Source organism: Leuciscus leuciscus, assembly GCF_965113295.1.
Source record: "Leuciscus leuciscus genome assembly, chromosome: 3".
In the NCBI taxonomy this organism is placed as follows: Eukaryota; Metazoa; Chordata; class Actinopteri; order Cypriniformes; family Leuciscidae; genus Leuciscus; species Leuciscus leuciscus.
Genome location: NC_138727.1, coordinates 40,431,129 through 40,451,153, shown reverse-complemented (window position 1 = coordinate 40,451,153; position 20,025 = coordinate 40,431,129). Strand labels below are relative to the sequence as shown.

General features: G+C 36.4%; 2 protein-coding genes across 4 annotated transcripts; both read right to left on the bottom strand.

Annotated features, from left to right (window-relative positions):
* Positions 1-3,028: 3,028 nt before the first annotated feature.
* On the bottom strand, positions 3,029-8,085 carry timm10 (translocase of inner mitochondrial membrane 10 homolog (yeast)). The gene is made up of 2 exons (XM_082164948.1): positions 7,854-8,085; positions 3,029-3,654 (listed from the first exon to the last, which is right to left on the bottom strand). Exons 1-2 carry the CDS (start codon positions 7,922-7,924, stop codon positions 3,459-3,461), a joined length of 267 nt encoding a protein of 88 aa, XP_082021074.1. The 5' UTR covers positions 7,925-8,085; the 3' UTR covers positions 3,029-3,458.
* A 355-nt stretch (positions 8,086-8,440) lies between these two features.
* Positions 8,441-19,817, bottom strand: LOC309495189 (uncharacterized protein). Of its 3 annotated transcripts, none has more exons than XM_082164811.1 (6): positions 19,308-19,817; positions 15,650-17,112; positions 13,085-13,992; positions 11,624-12,074; positions 9,359-11,515; positions 8,442-9,281 (listed from the first exon to the last, which is right to left on the bottom strand). In XM_082164811.1, the coding sequence occupies exons 2-6, from the start codon at positions 15,750-15,752 to the stop codon at positions 8,962-8,964; spliced, it is 3,939 nt and encodes a 1,312-aa protein (XP_082020937.1). In that variant the 5' UTR covers positions 15,753-17,112; positions 19,308-19,817; the 3' UTR covers positions 8,442-8,961. The 3 variants fall into 3 exon arrangements, with proteins under 3 accessions (XP_082020939.1, XP_082020937.1, XP_082020938.1); XM_082164812.1 differs by lacking the exon at positions 19,308-19,817 and having other exon boundaries at positions 15,650-15,788; positions 16,217-17,800; XM_082164813.1 differs by lacking the exon at positions 19,308-19,817 and having other exon boundaries at positions 8,441-9,281; positions 11,624-12,020; positions 15,650-17,800.
* Between the last annotated feature and the right edge of the window lie 208 nt (positions 19,818-20,025).

Here is a 20,025-nt window from a genome sequence, read left to right as displayed (position 1 = left end):
CATTTGGGCATTAACGTACAGCCAAAACCTATGTTTGCGAACTTCCTACGGTGGTTTCGGTGGATCGGTCTACGGTTTCGAAAATATTGGCAAATGTTTTTTTAAGCGCTACATCAGAACGCTACACAAACCGTAAAGCGAAACCTAGCATGTTTGGTATCGATGGACTTGACAAGGATTCAGGAATCTAAGGAGATGACTCCCGTGAAAATAAGTCAACCACACCGAGAGTTATAAGCATTTGAAAATTTGAACCAGCGCAAACTTTAGGCTCCTTCAGGGCATTGTATTGATGACCCATACCGAATAAAATACAGCATTTTGGTAAAAAATAAAATAAATGTCCGACGCCTAAAATGGTCAATATGGAAATATATATATGTATATCAGAATCTATATATGAATCTAATGAGACCACTTTTAGGATTTTTGGACAAACCGTTCAGAAGTTATAAGCAAAAGTAGCCATTTTTCGTATCTCTGGACCAGTAGGTGGCACTGTGCCGAAACCCAGCATGTAGCCTCAGGTCATGCTTGTGATGACATGTACCAAGTTTGGTCTGAATACGATAAATTTGTGTCCCATTTAGGGTGCTCTAATAGTCAGTCAGTTTGCTGGTCTGGAGCATTCAGGTCAGGTGTGTGTTAACCCAATACCAATGAGGAAAGACATTAGCAATGATCTTAGAGAAGCAATTGTTGATGCTATCAATCTGAGAACTGTTATAAAGCCTTTTCCAAATAATTTGAAGTCCTCTACAGTAAGGAAGACTGTTCACAAGTGGAAAATATTCAAGTAGCCAATCTTCCAAGGAGTGGACGTTCCAGCAAATTCACCCCAAGGTCAGACCGTGCAATGCTCAGAGTAATAAAAAATATATATAATAAAACACACACAAAAAACAAGTATGGCATGTTTGGAAGGGTTGCCAGGAGAAAGCCTCTTCTCTCTAAAAAGAACATGGCAGCACGGCTTAGGTTTACAAAGTTGCATCTGAACAAACCACAAGACTTCTGGAACAATGTCCTTTGGACAGACAAGACCAAAGTGGAGATGTTTGGCGAAAACTGAACGCAGCATATCAACACCTGTGTCACAACACAACAACTGTCAAGCACGGTGGTGGAGGGGTGATGATTTTTGGCTTGTTTTGCAGCCACAGAACTTGGGCATCTTGCCGTCATTGGGTCGACCATGAACTCCTCTGTATACCAAAGTATTCTAGAGTCAAAATGATTACTTTTCTGTAATCAGGTGTTCTACAAGCTATTACATTCTACAAGCTATAGGCTGTACTTAGATTGTCACACATGGCTTTCCCATCAAATCGTCAGTCTGTGTTGTTTAAAAGTTTAGTAAGATTTGGATACCTTTGATTAAAAAAATCAGAATTATCCACTGTAAATTAGACGAACCAGTCGAAAGTAGTTATTTTTGTTAAATAAATAATGACACGGTGTAATATGTCATGTGTTGTTGTTCTTCTGAGGTTGTATTTACTTACATTTAAGACCTGCTAAAGACCAGATGATTTTTTATTATGTCCTGATATGTAAAACCATAGAATTCAAAAGGGTGTACTTTCTTTTTCACATGACTGTATATAGTGGAAGTATGTGATTTTGGATGCAGCCCATGTCCGCCAAGCTCCAAAAATGAACAGGAAATGTCCCATTGAATACTGAAGATTTGTTAGAATATAGTTAAAGAAGATTAATTCAGTTACACATCTCCCCAAAAAGACTTTTAGCATACTGACAGTCCAACAGTTGGTGTTACTCTAAATTAATCCTCTTGAAACCAACAATCTCAACCATCGGGTAATACCCTGACCCAATTACACACACACACACACACACACACACACACACACACACACACACACACACACACACACACACACACACACACACACACTTTATACATAGTATACACACTTCCAATATATTTAAAAATGTATTGCTGTGATTGCAAAGCTGAATTTTCAGCATCATTACTCCAGTCTTCAGTGTCACATGATCCTTCAGAAATTATTATAATATGTAAGTACTTTTGGAAGTATATTATACATTTTTACTGTCACGTCTGACCCATTTAATGCATCCTTGCTGAATAAAAGTATTAATTTCTTTAAATATATATATATATATCTTACTGACCCCAAACTTTTGAACAGCAGTGTATAATGGTACGAAAGCTTTCTATTTCAGATAAATGCTGTTCTTTTGAACTTTCTATTCATCAAAGAATCCTGACACACACACACACACACATGAATATAAATATATATATATATATACAGTGCCCCCTTGGTAAATATGATCAAAGATGGCTGTAAAAAATAAATCTGCATTGTTTATCCTTTTGATATTTTATTGAAAAAATGAAAATTCTACAGGGGGGAGACGGACGGACTATTCCTCCATACCGAATCTCTCCAGATCCTTCAGATTCCCAGATCCATGTTGGCGCTTCTTCTCTTCAGTTCAGCCCACTCATTTTCTATAGGGTTCAGGTCATGGACTGGGATGGTCATTGTAGATGCTTGTTTTTGTGCTCAGTGACCCATTTTTGTTTTGTTTTTGATGTTTGTTTTAGATCGTTGTCCAGATGAAAGATCCAAACATGGCCCGTTATAAGATTTCTAGCACAGGCTGTCAGGTTTTGATTTTTTTTTATCTGTTGGTATTTGATCGAATCCATGATGCCATGTATCTGAACAAGGGGTACTTTTTTATCCTTGTATGAACCAAACCCATATTAAGTGTTTGCTGCCAAAAAGCTTTTTTTGTTGTTGTTTTGTTTCATCTGTCCATAGAACATTTGAAAAGTAACTGACACTACTGGAACTTCAAATGGGACGGGCTCTATGGACAGATGAAACAAAAAATTAGCTTTTTTGGCAGCAAACACTTTAAGATGGGTTTGGGTCTGACCAGTACTGTGTGTGTACACACACACACACACACACATACAACGTATATTTTTCTTTTGCTAATTTTAAATAAATAAGGGTCAGAAGCTAAACAGATTGGTAAACATTTTAATTTTGTTACTCAATAAAGGTACATTTTGTAAAATGACTCAGAGCATGTAAGAAATTACAATGACCAGTGTCAACATAAAAAAAAAAATCACCTACGATTTCACAAGGACACAATTTCACAACACTCAAAAAAAATCTCCCCAACCACATAAGGTTTTATTCCTGTGATGTTAATAATGTTCATGCTAACAAACTAACAACTCCTGGGGGCAAGCTGTATCCCCCACCTCCTTCCAAAAGTCTGAATCTTTTGGCATATCTAACATTGAATCAATATTTGTCTCAATATTGCTCATGTTATAATATTTATATTGATGTCCACGCTGCCTGATTTCCCCATAATGGATGTCCAAAGTGCCCACAAACCCCATCCAAGGCCTTCAGCCCCACCCTTGGAGTTCATGTCGGGTCTTATCCAGTGCCCGCGGCGGCCTTCCTCATCACCTCTTCATCCTGAACGGAAAGCTCAGTGAGTTTACGGCCAAGTCTCTCATGCAAGTCCAAGTACTTGGCAACACAGCGGTCAAGACACACAGCTTCCCCCTTTGAAAGTTCTGCTTCCTTGTAATGAGGCGGAACACACTTTTTGTGACACGCGCTGGTCATTCTGCAATGAGGAAAAAAGACAGGAGAGATGAGATGACAGAGCATGACCCAGTTGTTCAAAAGTTTTCTGATTGGATTGGTCAAATCTTGAAAATGGGTTGCTCAAAAGAAGAAATTTTGTTTGTTTTAGATCACAAAATCCAATCCTGGTTTTGATCTGGATCAAATCGTCAGTTTGTTGTTTAAAAGTTTAGTAAGATTGGGATACCTTTGATTAAAAAAATCTGGATTATCCACTGTAAAAAAACTACATTAGACGAACCAGTCGAAAGTAGTTTCTAACAATTGCATCCCTTATTGCATGTATATTTCTTTGTTTTTGTTGTGGGTCACATGAGGGCTACGGAAACCCTAAAGGGACATGTTGATGGGAAGACAGTTTCCCCCAAGAAACTGTGCAGAGTTCTTTGCGATTGAATGCAAAGTTTCTTGGGGAAAGCAAAACTTTCGCAAGAGAACGCAAACGCATTGAAATATGTTCCCCATCACCATGTCCCTTTAGTGCCTCCGTAGGAGTCTGACTCTTTGAAGGAAACTGAAAATGGAAGATGTTTGTTTATGTTTTTCTCTTAAAAAGAAAACACATTGATTCTACATTGTACATTTGTTTGAAATCTGGAAGCCATTTATTTATTAAAATCTTTATATTTTGTTTACCTTCATTCATTAAAAAGTATTATTATTAGACATACACTGTAGACATAAATCATTCCAATTAAAGTCTAATTCATTTGTTGACACCTGGAAGCCATAGACAGAACGCATCATTTAAAAAATTAAAAAATAAAAAAAAGTTTTTTTGGGATGCCCTTGAGGTAAGCTAAAACATACCAAAAATGTATTTCAAAGTGAACTATCCCTTTAAGTCATGGTCATTTAAGTCTTATTATAATTGGTAAAACCTGAAAGCAAAAGAAAGAAAACATAAATATTGTTTATTTTCTTTAAACAATATACAATGTCATCAATATTACACATGGCCTAGTATTAAATACTACAACACATTTGCTGGTGGTAATGTCGTAAAGGAGTCCAACCTGTCGCGACATCTACTCTGCCTTCTCTTAAAAATTAGGTAAAATCGACATATAGGCCTAGTTCCCAACAAAAGTATTGTTTAGATGTAAAACATGTTGAAGATTAGCGAACAGGCTGTCGATTCATTAAATTATAAGCTATTTCCTCACAAAAGTTGTTTACTCAACGTAGTGAAGCCTCTCCTCCATTGATATCCATTAAAAAAAGGCTCCTCTCTCCAGGAGCTGAGTTTGACACCCCTGTGATCTTGACCAAAAATTGATGCACCTCTTGATGGAAATAAATGTTGTGATGTTATTTCCATCAAGAGGTGCATACATTTTTGGTCAACATCTTGTATTGACAATGCAAGAGTCCAGCACTCTGTAAAGTCTCCTCCAGCACAACCCAAAGACTGTCAATGAATATAAGGTCTGCACACAGAGGAGCCAATTCATGTGTGAAAATTATTCTTCAAGCTCCCTTCCAACCATTCTTTCACAATGTGAGCCTGATAAATCTTGACATTGTCATCCTGGAATATGGCCATGATGGGTTTTCCTACATGGTTGTTTATGAAATGAAAAGCGACACACTCCATCATTTAGGGTTAGAAGAACTGTTGCCAAACATATAACATGCTATAAATATTATCATCACTGCAATAATAATTCAGTCATTGACTCTTAAGCATTTGTCTCTTAAATCCAAACAGTGACTTTTTTTGGCCGGGCAGTGTATGTGTGCATATCAATAATAATTGACATATTAACGATTATCAGAATAACCGTTAGTTGCAGTCCTACTACATACATACAGTACATACATACAGTACATAGCAGGAATAAATACAATGCATTATTGACCTAACTGCTCAAATATATTGATCTCTAACTGCGGCCAGAAAATATAATTCGATTTGTAAGCATACTGTAAACTAGGGTAAATAGAATTATTTGTAAATTGTATTTGAACTTAAAGTACAGATTATGCAAACATTAAGAAAAACCTTGGAAGACTGTGAACATGCTTAATACCTGAATGTAAAACTGTGACTGCAAAAACGACAAGAACTTTGACGACGGCAGTACAGGCAGGCGTAGTGAATAACACATATATTATGGGGGTCATTCCTGGTATGCGGTGACATTTTGGCTTCATAAGTGTTGGGGGAAAAAAAGTACATGATTTTCATGTTTTTAGCATTCTACCAAAATAGTGACATGTTTAACTATAAGGAATACATATTGGTCAAGCTCAGGGACTCAAAAAATAATTATTATGGGTAGATTGTTCAGACACTGTCCATGAAAATATTCCACCCTGTTAGGGACATATACATAGTTATCACAACATGTTAATAATGTAAATGTTAAACAATAATGAACTTTTCTTGGGTAGTATATGTCCCTTATGCCATCTTAGATTTTTTTTTTCTTCTTGAAACAAGCAAAACTATTTTTGATGAATAGTATATGTCTTGATTATTAAAAACAGGTATTTTTTGTGCCCATTTTTGCAAATAGTATAAATAATTTTTTAAAAATTGGCTCAAAAACATATAGAGCCTATGCTGTTCGTGCTCCTCACCTCACAAAATAAGACAAAAGTATACCAAACATTTAACGTTGGTGTCAAATTATTATTTAAAATGACTTGTCTAACAGGGTGGAAAGGAGCATAACAGGGTGGAACGGCATATAACAGGGTGGAACACCAGTGTTAAAAGGTTCAGTGGATGAGCTTTTTGTCATTGTCCTGCATGGTTTGCCATCAGTAATGTGTGGAACTGCACCTATATAATACTGTTTCAAAACAATAAAAAAAAAAAAAAAATCAAATTTCCTTTGGGGGAGGGACACTAAAAATAGCTATGTGGTTCCTTATCACAATCAATCATGGTGGCAAAACAATTCTCTCTTCAGATGGCAAGAGAAATATTTACAAATTAGAGAAGACAGACATAATAAATTAATTTTTTATGTATTTATATTTGATTAAAAATAAAGATACTATAATTCATTTGAATTAACTAGATTAAGAAACGTATACAAAATTCTATTAGAATTTCCACCCTGTTAGTTTCACATTCCACCCGGTTAGGTTTATAGACCTAACAGGGTGGAAAATTATGAGCTAAGTTATTCATAGCTCTTTGAGTGATCAACATTTAGCTAGCTAACCTTCTACAGTTGAACAGAACTTTTATAACTATGTCAGATTTGTTTTTACATTTTTTTTTGATAGGACAAACATTCTCAATAACATAGCCTAACAGGGTGGAACTTTAAGGGTGGGACAAGCAGGATAACATTTCAAAAACTATAAAAAAAGTTAGGAGTGAGAGTTGAAGCTTATCTCAGTTTGTACAGTTGAATTCCAGCGGGAAAAAGAAATGATGTCACTTCTTGAAAATGGTCTCAATGAAATTGCAGTCGGATTTGGAAGGCAGAAAAGTACATACTAACAGGGTGGAAGATGACTTCAGGGACGCAGTAATTGAAGAAAATTTAAAGAAAAAGACCTAGCCTATATTTTCAAATGATTTATAATATGATTAGAGGCAGTTTAGCCTAGTCAATAACATAATTAAAAAATATTTTGAGGTTTTTGTCATTTCATGGTTTATATTTCTTGCAGAAGTTGATTACTGTGCACTGAGGACATGATAAAATTGAATGCATAGGCCAACATCAATTAAAATTGTGTAAAATACAAAATAGTATTTTTAATGTCTATTATCTCTGTTTAAATGGTAAAGAATATTTAAATCTACAATTTAAGCCATTTATTATAAATATGTGACTCATTTTAGAGAAAATATGAGTAAATAAATCATTAGGACAGGAAAGTCACCGCATACCAGGAATGACCCATGGGTTACATATATATTATGGGTTATCGCATCAAGAATTAAGTTTGATCGTGCTTTAAACGATTCAAGTATGCATTCTTAAACAAGGCCTGGTGTCTAAATAAGATCTAATTAAGAAATGATAAAACGTGTAGCATGTCTATAGCATTAGTCTAATTGTAGCTACTACAACATCTGCAAAATACTATTAAATAGTTACGTAGTCTACTACACAAGTCCATATTTTTTTCCTGATGTCAGATATCGAAAACGTCAGTAATCTGACAGAAAGCATGCCGTTACACATTCAAACCATCAGAGCTTCATACCGGTTATACATGTCAGCCATCATTTCGACCTCCAGCTCCGCGGCGAGCTGCTGCGCTTTCATGGGGTCCATCTCGGCAAATAACCTTTCGGTTCACCCTCGCTCAAAACCCACCGGACAGCGCGTGGGTCCCGTTCAACAATGAGCCTAGACAGCTTGCTTAACCTTCAGTGTGTGACTGCTTGACCGGACCGGAGGAAGTACCCACGTGGATCCTTTCATCCAGCGTTGTAATTGTCACTTCCGCTGACAATAAAGTTTTCCATTCAAAACCACTGCTACATTTGCTTCGTTGCTCCTTCATTGCTGTTGTAAACTTTCTTATACTGTCTATGGTTGTAAATTAATTTATGCTCTACTTTTAAGTATTTTTGTGTAATGAAAAATACTACATTGTTTTTATTGCTTTATTTTAACTGTATTTTATTATTTTACTTGCTACAACTGGAAGTCATAGGAATTGGTAAAAAGTGAAGCTATTACCAGAGCTCTTGCATCTTTTTACCAATTCCTATGACTTCCAGTTGTGATTACACATATATAAAAAAAAAATTTCTAATAGAAATCACACTAACAATAAACAATTTCTTACCGATAAAATGTTTTACAGCTAAGCAGCAGCACAACTAAATATATATATATATATAAATTTACTATCACACATTTTCAAATTACCTGATATTTTGAGGTTCCTTTACCTTGAGAAATGTATATTGTTATATTTTATTCTGTGTTATACTTCACGCTTTCTTATTTCTTCTCAAAAATGTCAGATAACAACAGAGGATAAGTAACACAAATAAAGTCAGACCAAAATAATTATACCAAATAATTATGGTAACATTATACAAAAATTAAGCACACATCAAAAAGTGTGATATGAACTTATATAATATAGACATTTATTTTAATTTACATAATTTTATATGTAACTTTACATGAGACAGTCAAAAATAAATTAAGATGCCAGTTCACTTTAGTAACATCACACTGACAAAAAAGAGAATTCTCACCATTGGATATGTTCAACTTTAGGTTTTGAGAACTTTCAAACATCTGCTATTGACTTCAAACTGTGAAAGATGTATGCTTAACATAAACATAAAATTTCATTCTGTCTCTTCTCCAGTGACATCTACCTCCTCTTCTTCAGTGGTATCCGACTCGTCCTCTTGGTCCAGAGGATCCTCAATAGGCAGAGTGACAACCTGTCCAGCTGCCAAAAGCCCTAATGGAAACTCTTCTACAGACTCCCCTAGAACATCTACTTCAATATCTTCTTCATCTAAGAGGCAGTCATCTTTCGATTCTGAATCGGCCCCAACGGACAGCACCATTGAGACATCTTCACTGCACACATTGGGGCTGTGAAAGTTTGAACCTTCAGTTTGGACAAAAGGAGCATCTGTGCTTATTTCTTGAGGAAAAGCTATGAGGACAAAACAGCAGGATCAGGAATATTGATTATTATTACTAACAATTTAAATGTAAATTTCGTAGTTTTACCTCCTTTTGATGGATCATCTGCAGTCTTAGCACTTGCGATGTGTCCTTGACTCAATTCCTCTTCCTCCAAAAGGGTCTGTCCATCGAGCATCTCAGCACTGTATTGGGACCCCACCACATCAATATCATCATCATCCGACCCATTGGTGGTTTCCCAACGTCCCTTATATTCCTCTACAAATGTATGTACTCTCCGAACTTCAGTTTCTTCGATCATCTGATCATCTTTGTTCCAACCTAAATCCTCTTTTTCATTGTTCTCCAAACAATCGGTCAACCAGTCAATATCCTGAGTGTCAACACCATGTGCTGCCTTAACTTTCTTTTCACTATCTGATGTCATCTCAAATGACCGCTCATTAGAAACTGTAGTTTCCAAAGCATTTTTGACATGTTCTGCTTGTGTAATATCAGGATTCAAACAGAAATTCATTTCTATTCCCTCCATCACTCTCAGTTCATTGGTAGTAACAACACAGTCCGTCTTTGTCGGTGAAAAATCATGATCAGCATCATCCATATCCTCATCAGGTGTCATGACGTCCTTCATTATGTCCTCCTCAGATTTTAACAGGACAGAAATCTCAGTTGTATGGTCCTGAATGTCTTTTCCCATCTCATTTTGGAAATCACTATTCTGTAAAACAGTGGCTGTTCTTCTTGAGTTCTCCTCCATGGAAATATCTCCATCTTTACCTGAATATTTCACATTATCTGGCATGTCTCCACATGACAACGGTGACCTTGCATGATTGTCAGATACCTCCACGTCTTTCTTTTCGTTTATCAGCATAGACATCTCTGCTTTTTTCTCCCCACAAATGCCCTTTTTGATCTGTTCACTGCTATTCATCACTGATTTATTATTAACATCATCACTTTTCTCTCCTTGGAATTTTTGAAGGCTAAAAGACGAGTCTTGCAGGCTTGATGTTAGCTGCTGATTAAAATTCAGAGAACTATTACATGCGGGACTTGCAACACTTGAAAGAGCCTGGTGGAAAACTTGATCAAGGATACTTGGTCCCTTCGCCTGGCCAGCATATTTAAAGTGAGAATTTGGCGTTGCCTGTGCAAAATTGCAGTTAACATCTGCTTCTTCCATTTCTGTTGAGTCTTTCTCCTGCTGTGTATTTGGTTCTTGCGTACTGCCCTGTTCAATCTTATTGTCTGTCTTAGTTTTTTCCACTTCACGATCATCTTGGCCTGAGGTGAAGTTGTTACACAAGTGAGCTACAGGAGTTGTTTTGGATTTAGGTGGTCTGCCACGACCACGTTTTACAACACCAGTGAGATGTTGTTTACTGGCGGCGTCTAACAGAGGCTTTTTCTTACTGAGAGGTGAAGAAATTTCTCGTCTTCTCTTCATAGCTGCAGCTATTCTTGTGCTTGCACTGGTCATTCGGGTACTGACTCCATATGTGCCAGAATTTGATGGCTTAATGTCTCCACAGTGGGGCTCATCACATTTGGATATCTTCGGTTGAACCTGATCCCCATTTTCTAGGTTCCCTTTCACTTTTGACTTTTGAGTTGCAATCCTCCGTTTTCTCCTCTTTCTCCGTTTAGGACGCTCACTAGCATCGCTCATACCAGGCTGAATGATGTTTGAGCTACTCCCACTGATTAAATTATTGTGTGAAAAGGAAGTCTTTAATTCTTGCCATTCTGCAAGGTCAGGGCATGATCGATTTTGGCAGGCGTTGAGGTCATGCTGTGGACGTGGGCAGGAAATATCAATCATTGAGCTTAGAGGGAAGTCCAATATCACTGGTGAATCAGAAAGCCACAGGGGAAAGTTTTGTGTTAAAGAGTCTTGCCTGTCTGATGGTTTTGATGGTTCTGATGGTTCTTGTTTTGATGGAACATCACTGTCTCCTTTTTCTGATTCAAGGGGGGAAAGGCATTGTAGTAGTTTGAAATCTGGCCTATCATCAGGTATGCTGGTCATAACAAGGCTAGGTATTTCACCTGTTGCAACAGAGTTTGGGACAGCTGTGGCTTTTGGGATTAAACTCGAGCCTTCTATAAGTGAGGGGGTCGAGTTTCTTGGCGCAGTTGCCAGATTCTGAACTTGGTTCAAGTGGTCCTGTTCAGCTGACTGAGTCAGGAGCACGACTGTATTGGATCTTGACTGATTGTGAAAGCCTGAGTGGTCTGAAAAAACAATTAGTAAAGTAAGTAAACAATAAGTAAACAAAAACACACACAAAATAATGCATGCACACATGCGTAGTCTAAAATAACATGAACCAAAGACTTTACCTTCATCTCTTTGTCCTGAAGAACCAACTGGTGTTGCTGTCTTGCTAACCTCAGATTCCCTCATCTCTGGCTCACAACTTTGCACAAAAAGACAAGGACCTTGAGTAGAGGCCTCAGCACCCTTTTGCCCACCTTTTTGTTCCTGAAGAGGACCTAGCTGATCTTGCTCATTCAGATTTCTGTCTAACGGCACCAACGGAAGGATGTTTAAACCCATCATGAACATATCCTCCAAGAGCATTGCAATATGTTCATCCGATTCGTCTGCTTGGGGAGGGCTGGAAGATAATGTTGGTATATCCAAAGGGGAAGAGACAGAAATGTGATGTGGAGTACTAAGACATTTATCTGAAGAGGCATGCGTGGAGGAATTAGAGGGTGAAATAGGCAGGTCCGTCTGTGGGATGAGAGTTCCAAGACTTTGACCAGGAATCACACTAGATGGGCAGCTCTTTAGTCAGATATAAAGTAAAAATAAGATTATGAAAGGAACATAGTAGAACATATTGAAAGGAAACTTTGCTGTAGAAAAGTGGGTCTCTATAATTATATAACATATTATATAACATAAAGCATAGTTAGGCTTACCAAGGCTGCATTTTTACTTAGCAAAAATAAGAGTAAAAACTGTAATATTGTGAAATATTATAATCTTTTTTAGTAATTGTTCTCTATTTTAATATATTTAAAAAATTTATTCATCCCTGAATTTTCAGCATTATTACTCCAGTCTTCAGTGTCTCATGATCCTTCAGAAATCATTCTAATATGCAGATTTGGTGCTCAATGAACATTTCTTATTATTATAATCAATATTGAAAACAGGTGTGGTGCTTGATATTTTTATGGAAATTGTATTGTCTTGGTGAATAGTAATGTAAGAGTCCTTACTGCCACTTTTGATCAATTTGATTTCTTTCTTTCATAAATATATACAGTTAATAGTTTGTGTGATAAAATGTATGAAATTTATACTTTTTCAGCAAGGATGCATTTAAATTGATCAAAAGTGAGAGTAAAAAGTATTTTGAACTTTCTATTTATCAAAGAATTCTGAATTTCTTTTATCCTGGTTTCTCCACAACTGTTTTAACAATTGCGTGTGTCTGTGTGTGTGTGTGTGAGTGAGTGAGTTTATGTGTGTGTGTGTGTGTGTGTGTGTGTGTGAGTGAGTGAGTGAGTTTATGTGTGTGTTTGTGTGTGTGTGTGTGTGTGTGTGTGTGTGTGTGTGTGTGTGTGTGTGTGTGTGAGTGAGTGAGTTTATGTGTGTGTGTGTGTGTGTGAGTGAGTTTATGTGTGTGTGTGTGTGTGTGTGTGTGTGTGTGTGTGTGTGTGTGTGTGTGTGTGTGTGTGTGTGTGTGTGTGTGTGTGACGTGTGTGTGTGTGTGTGTGTGTGTGTGTGTGTGTGTGTGTGAGTGTGGCAACAAATATAGCACACAGATTTTAAATATAAATCCTTACCTGAGTTCGAGGTCCACACTCTTTCGCTTCTTCTGGCTTCTTCTCACTCTCACCCTGGACGGAAACGAGGAGGTTACTCTCCCAGCAAGCTCCACTCCTTCTGCTCAGTTTTATCTTTACTTTAAGCTGGTCCAGTTTGGCCTCTTTCTGTTCAGTAGTAGTGTTTTTTTGTCCATTATCTGCCTCTAAAAGCTTTTGGAAGTCTTTGCCTGAAACATTCCTACTTTTTTCCACCGCTCCAATTTGGTTTGTTTTGTTCCCTTCAACATTAAGAAGCTTTATCTGGTTTTGTTGACGAGTTAATTTTTTTAATTGGCTTTCTCTCTTTGGCATTTTCCACCTTTTCTTAGCCTTTGTTTTATGATGGTCTGATATCGATGCTTCTGTCATGTCAGGGATGGAAGGAACAGTGACATTACTGATCAAATTTAAACCTCTAGTTGGACTAACTTCTTCCAAAAACTGCGATGGTGGCAAATCAGGCCCCAACAAGCCACAAGGTTGCACTGAAGTTACTGAAGCAGTACAGCTCTGTATTTTCAAAGGTTCAGACACGATTTCACTTTCCTGGCTCTTCACGCTGTCTTCTGTCCGTACACCAGTCTCTTTCCAACAACTCCCAACATCCACAACTCCTCTGTCCACCCACACTCTCTTTTTTCCTAAAAGGTTTCTAAGTCCAAGTCTGTGGGCAGCAGCCATTACTTCCTCATGTTCGCTCCGACTCTCGATCTCCATTTCCCCTGAGTACAGAAACCCAACTAGCTTCAGTAAGGCATGAGATCCTACATCCTCAAGGCTCAGAAGCCTGTTCTGCCCCGCATGTGGAGCAGGGGAAGTGGAAAGGATTCTTGAGAAGATGGGGCTTAGAGCAGCTAACACACAGCTGTGAGCAGGAACACAGACACCTGAAGAATTGAAAAGTATTTTTAGTTAAAAGAAAAAGCTTGTTTTCGTTCCACGGTTGCTTGCTTGTGGAATAATCTTCCCAATCCTACCCGGACAGCTGAATCCCTGACAATTTTCAAAGAACCAGCTGAAAAATCATCTTTTCAGTGAGCCCTTAACTGCATCCTGCTGAAAAAAATCTTGACACAATCATCTCACAATTTGTTAGCTTGTACCAGCGATTCTCGAATTCATTGCCCAAAGATGAATCGCTTGCTGTATTCCTCAATAAGTCGCTTTAGATAAAAGTGTCTGCTAAATGTATAAATCTAAAAGCTTAGAACAAATTATTTTTCAATAGCCACAATATAACAGAAGTCTATAACATCTTAAATTTGAAAATTACAAAAAAATTGCCCAGCAGGCAAATCAACGACCAAAAAATAAAAACACAAATCAAATCAAGTTAAATATTATTGGAGCTAATTTTATTATTGTTGCATTTGAATCAAAGTCAATGATGTGCTGATTAAACTGCTTTTGTGTAAAGAAGAACATTTTACGACACGTAGGATTCATTTATGACAGTAGACATTCATTTCTATGGTCTCTCTGTCAACAATTACTAATTGTGGAAATTATGGCATGCATCAGGTCTTCATTTGATTTGTTTACAATATACAGTACCGGTACAAGCCAAAAGTTTGGACACATTACTATTTTTAATGTTTTGAAAGAAGTTTCTTCTGCTCATCAAGCCTGCATTTATTTGATCAAAAATACAGAAAAAAAAAAAAAGTAATATTGTGATATATTATTACAATTTCAAATAATTGGTTTTCAATTTATTATACTTTAAATTATCATTTATTTCTGTGATACAAAGCTGAATTTTCAGGATCATTACTCCAGTCTTCAGTGTCACATGTGACATCCAGTCTATCACATGATCCTTTAGAAATCATTCTAATATTCTGATTTATTATGAGTGTTGGAAACAGTTCTGCTGCCTAATATATTTGATGAATAAAAGGTTAAAAAGAACTGCATTTATTCAAAATAAAAAAATAATTTCTAATAATATAAATCTTCTTTACTATTACTTTTTATCAATTTAACACATCCTTGCTGAATAAAAGTATTGATTTACTTAAAAAAAAGAAAGAAAAAAAAATGCTGACCCCAAATTACTGACCAGTAGTGTATATTTTTGTTACAAAAGATTTCTATTTTTAAAACATTTGCTTCTTTTTTAATTAAATTTTTTACTTTTTATTCATCAAAGTATCCCAAAAAAGTATCACAGGTTATGAAAAATATTAAGCAGCAGAACTGTTTCCAACTTTGATAATGAATCATCATATTAGAATGATTTCTAAAGGATCATGTGATAGACTGGAGTAATGATCCTGAAAATTCAGCTTTGCATCACAGAAATAAATGATAATTTAAAGTTTAATAAATTGAAAACAAATTATTTTAAATTGTAATAATATATCACAATATTACTTTTTTTTTCTGTATTTTTGATCAAATAAATGCAGGCTTGATGAGCAGAAGAAACTTCTTTCAAAAACATTAAAAATAGTAATGTTTCCAAACTTTTGGCCTGTACTGTATGCAAGTAAAGTTGACCGCTTTTCCCAGTGACACAGTGTTTGTGATCTCTGCTCTTACCCTCAGTCTGTAGAAGAGTGTCACAGAAGATGCTTCCCTGCTGCTGCTTCTGAAGTTCACCAAGTAGGAATAATGCAAAGTCAGGATGCTGATACTTCCACATGCTGGCATCAACTTCAGTCTAAAATACATTTAGAAACTTCAAAACAAAAGGAAAGGATGTTTGTGATTCAGAAAAATTCCACTTTCTTCAATTTTGCGAGATATACATTTACTTATTTTGTGTTATCAATTCAGATCCAACAGCTATAGACTAAAATAACCCACATTTGGACAAGTAGAGGCTTTTACATTGCTTTGATAGGCCTATAAACATAGAGAGAAGACAAAGAGACTGTGTTTGAAAGTTTGAGGACTGATCGGGCAATTTTATACTAAATTCAAAACATTGTATCAAATTGCAAATACATGTATCATTTCAGCCATACTTTCGATCTCGAAGGTCACAAACTGTCAACTGATCCTGATATCGCTAGTATTTCCGCCGCGTTTTCATGCTCTAAGTACACGTGCTTCACCAATACTTGCTAATATACCGATATTATATACACAAATAATTTTACATACGCAAACACAGGTGATATGTAGGACACGTGAGCCGCTGCACAACAATCTCATGTCAACCGGCTCTTGCTACTCAGTAGCTTCAGGGGTGAGATCTTGATCTCAGTGATTCGAATATTTTGAATCGATTCACCAAAAAGATCCACTCACTGATTTGTGAACCTACATCATTACGCCAGAGCCATGTGATATCATCTTAAACGAGTATGTTGAGTCATTCACTACGATTTTATTGTTGAATCATTCATTACTTAAGTTTATACACATTCATAATAATTCTTCCGCATCTTTTCTCTCTTGGTGTGACTCGCTGATGTTTTTGTGTGTGCCACTGCAGTGCTTCCCAACCCCCACTAGGGCTCGCTAAAGAGGGGTCACCAAGCTCACTCTTACTGAGGGTTACTTACAAGTATGAAATAGTATAACCGGTCTGGCGAAAAACTAGGCTACTACCGTATACAATCTTCTACTATTTGTATTACGGTTTAATCTTTTAATCATAATTAAAACCATATTTGTTTACCAGGATTTGACAATTATCTCACGGTAAACTGCCGTGTTAGCAAGCGCAGCACGCATCATTGTTTCCTTTTTGTGTGAAAACATGACGTTAAGTGAGATTTTACTACCGAGTGCTGAGGGAAATTATATAAATTAAAGTATGAATGAAATATATGAATGTAGGCCTATCTCTGAAGGGAACTGACTGCCTTGAGGGGTGATGGGACATTTTAACAACTTACCCCATTATATCCTGTGCAGAAACTGTTGCATTCAATTTGACAACACAATTTATTGTTATTTTATTACATTTGTTTTGAAAATTCCTTTGAACCGTCGGAAAGAATAAAACAGTACCGGTAAATTTAGGCACAAAATAACGTAAATTATGGAAATCTCTTGAGAAAGTGTAATGTTTACACTGTAAAAATTATTTGGGGCTTTTAAGTTCTGTGGCTCTTAAAGCTGCAGTCTTGTTGCGGAAGAACATTGTAGCCGGAGCTACTTCTCTAAATGTCTATGACGCATAAAGTGCATTCTAAATGTTGAGTTAACTGTCAACCGTTAACTGTCAACACTCCCGTTTTCCCCGGGAGTCTACCGTGTTACACACCCATCTCCCGCCCCCCTCCCGTTTTGTTATTTCTCCCGTAATTTGTATGGCCCAAACGTCGTTATATGAATAACATCACCAATAAATTATTCCAAGGTTGTCCATTTGCCAGATTTTGTATGAAACCCATCCTACTCGCGCAATCAAATTTCAACCCATTTGTGAGCTCAACCTGGCAACCAACAACCTAGTTGCGCCGTCGATAGACGCGGGAAGTTGAACAAGCTTCACTGGTAGAAATGGGAAAAGAAGACTCAGTGGTAAATATTTAACGCAGCATCCGTTTTTTCTGTCATCCTTTGACTGGCGTTACATTATATGATGCGCTTTTACTCTTGCAAATGCTTTTAAATCATTCAAGAATAGACTCTTAATAGACTCTTTCGGCTAGAAGTTGACCGAACACTAAAAGACACGCCATTATGCCAAAATGTCAGTTTTGTCGAGTATCCTCACAAGAGCAGACTGAACAGTCTTAACCCTTTCACACGTAAGTTTAAAATATTCTGACTGACCCCCCAGCGTGAGTTTTTCAAGGCGACCGTTATTTAGAATGTGTCACTTTATGGTTTCCGTGGTGACGCGTCATTGATTGTCACGTGACACACCGCAGCAACAACAGAGCTGAATGAATGATGATCTGCTTTTATGTCATTTTTCCTTTTTTATTCAAAATATTCACAAATTTGTTAGATATGGCATGAAATATCTGATATTCCGGTTGTCAAATATATGCAAGTGGAAGTGTTTTGTTGTTTAAACACATTTATAACGATCGCGTTAGTTCAGCTGTATTCGCGATGGGCGCCGCCATCTTAGTTTGTGCCGCAGACGCGCAGTTCAGAGAATCGGATCTGTTGGATTTACAACACGTTAATTCATCCACTTCTCCCGAAATACATACAAGTAAGTGGCAGATCAACTGGGAGAAGAATAGAGTAAACTTTAAAGTTACTTACACAATGTGTATCTGATATGAATAAAACGAATTATAATGGAAAGGATTATTATTGCCTCTTCCTTTGACATCAGTGTGTATTTTACGAACTGTAATGTATTGTTTTTTTAGTACTTATATGTCTGGAACCTAAAATAAACATTATGTGGTTGAAAACACTGAAAAGTTGTGATATATGACAGCTCTGAGCGCGCCTGTCTCTGGCTCAGCGCCAGCCAACGCGCGAAAGCACATTTTGAATTTAGCAGTTGATCACGTCATGCACTGACCGTTCTAATCACACCGGTGTGATCGTACGCTCCAGGGACCAGCTTAGACTGATCACACCGGTGTGATCGTACGTGCGAAAGGGTTAAATGAGTTAAATAAATGAAGGTAAAGAGTTGTGAGAGAATGAGGCTCGTGTGAGATCGTCAGCACCTGCAGGTTTTAAAGGGACAGCAGCAAATAAAGCTTTCTGTCAGTAAAGTTAATCAGAAAACAAACGCAACAGAGAAAATCACTCACTGCTCTTGACTAAAGAACTTTTGTAACTTTAATAAGGATTCATTTATAATTTAAAATGTATGCAGTGCAAACGGTTTGATAACTTTATTCAATTTCTGTATATTTCCTACCTTTTAGACAAATATTTAAAATATACTGTCTTGTTGTTTCTACATTAATTTGGAGATTAACTGTGAAATTATTACATTATAAAATATATTAAAAACATTAGTTTTTTTTAGTGGCGATTCGTCGTGATTAATCACAGAAAAAAATTCGATTAATCTAGTTCATTTTTTGCAATCGATAAAAATAAATAAAAAAGAAACATGAATGTCTTATTCATGTTTACTTTTATTTTTATTGAATATTATGTATTTATTTATGTTAATATCTGCGCAATTCATGTGTATTTAGCCTGCCTCTGCCATCCATCACCCCTATCAAATTAAATAGAACAAAGATGAAACAGAATAAATGAAACCGATTAAATAAACACAGCTTTAAGATGTTCAGGTAGGTCTCACAGTATTCACGTACTGATATTGAATAATCAAATGTAAAATAACAGTATTTTATTCTGGGATGATTTTTTGGGTAGGCTACTTATAATGTATTCTGAAGCAATATTCTCATCAGAGTTCTATCAGCTTTTACATACTTAAATCTGCATTTTTTTTTTTTTTTTTTTTTATCCCAGGGCGTTATTTACCTTTATAAAGGCGATGATTTTTATTTATTTTTTACTTATTAAATGTATGCATCATCTTTTATGTCAAATTCTTACATTTGGTCAATAAATTCATAGCCTAATAATAAAACGGGGCTGTTACCAATCAAATAAATGATTTAGCTTATAGCCTACACTGCAAAATTGCAACTGCAATTAATAGCCTAGTGTTATGAGATTTAAATAAATGTTTAAATATACAAGAAAAAAAATTCAAAAATACTTTTAAACATGAAACTAAACCGCCAGTAGGTGGCGACAAGTGGCCGTGTTAATAACTGAGTCATTCGTTCAAACGATTCGTTCAAAACGCTGAATCATACGGAAGCCCTGAACCGCAACGTAAAAAAAAAAAAAAAACGTAAAAAAAAACAAATATGTAAAAAAAAAAAAAAAATGCTATCATTTCGAGATTAAAGTCGAAATGTTTCGAGATTAAAGTCGAAATGTTTCGAGATTAAAGTCGAAATGTTTCGAGATTAAAGTCGAAATGTTTCGAGATTAAAGTCGAAATGTTTCGAGAT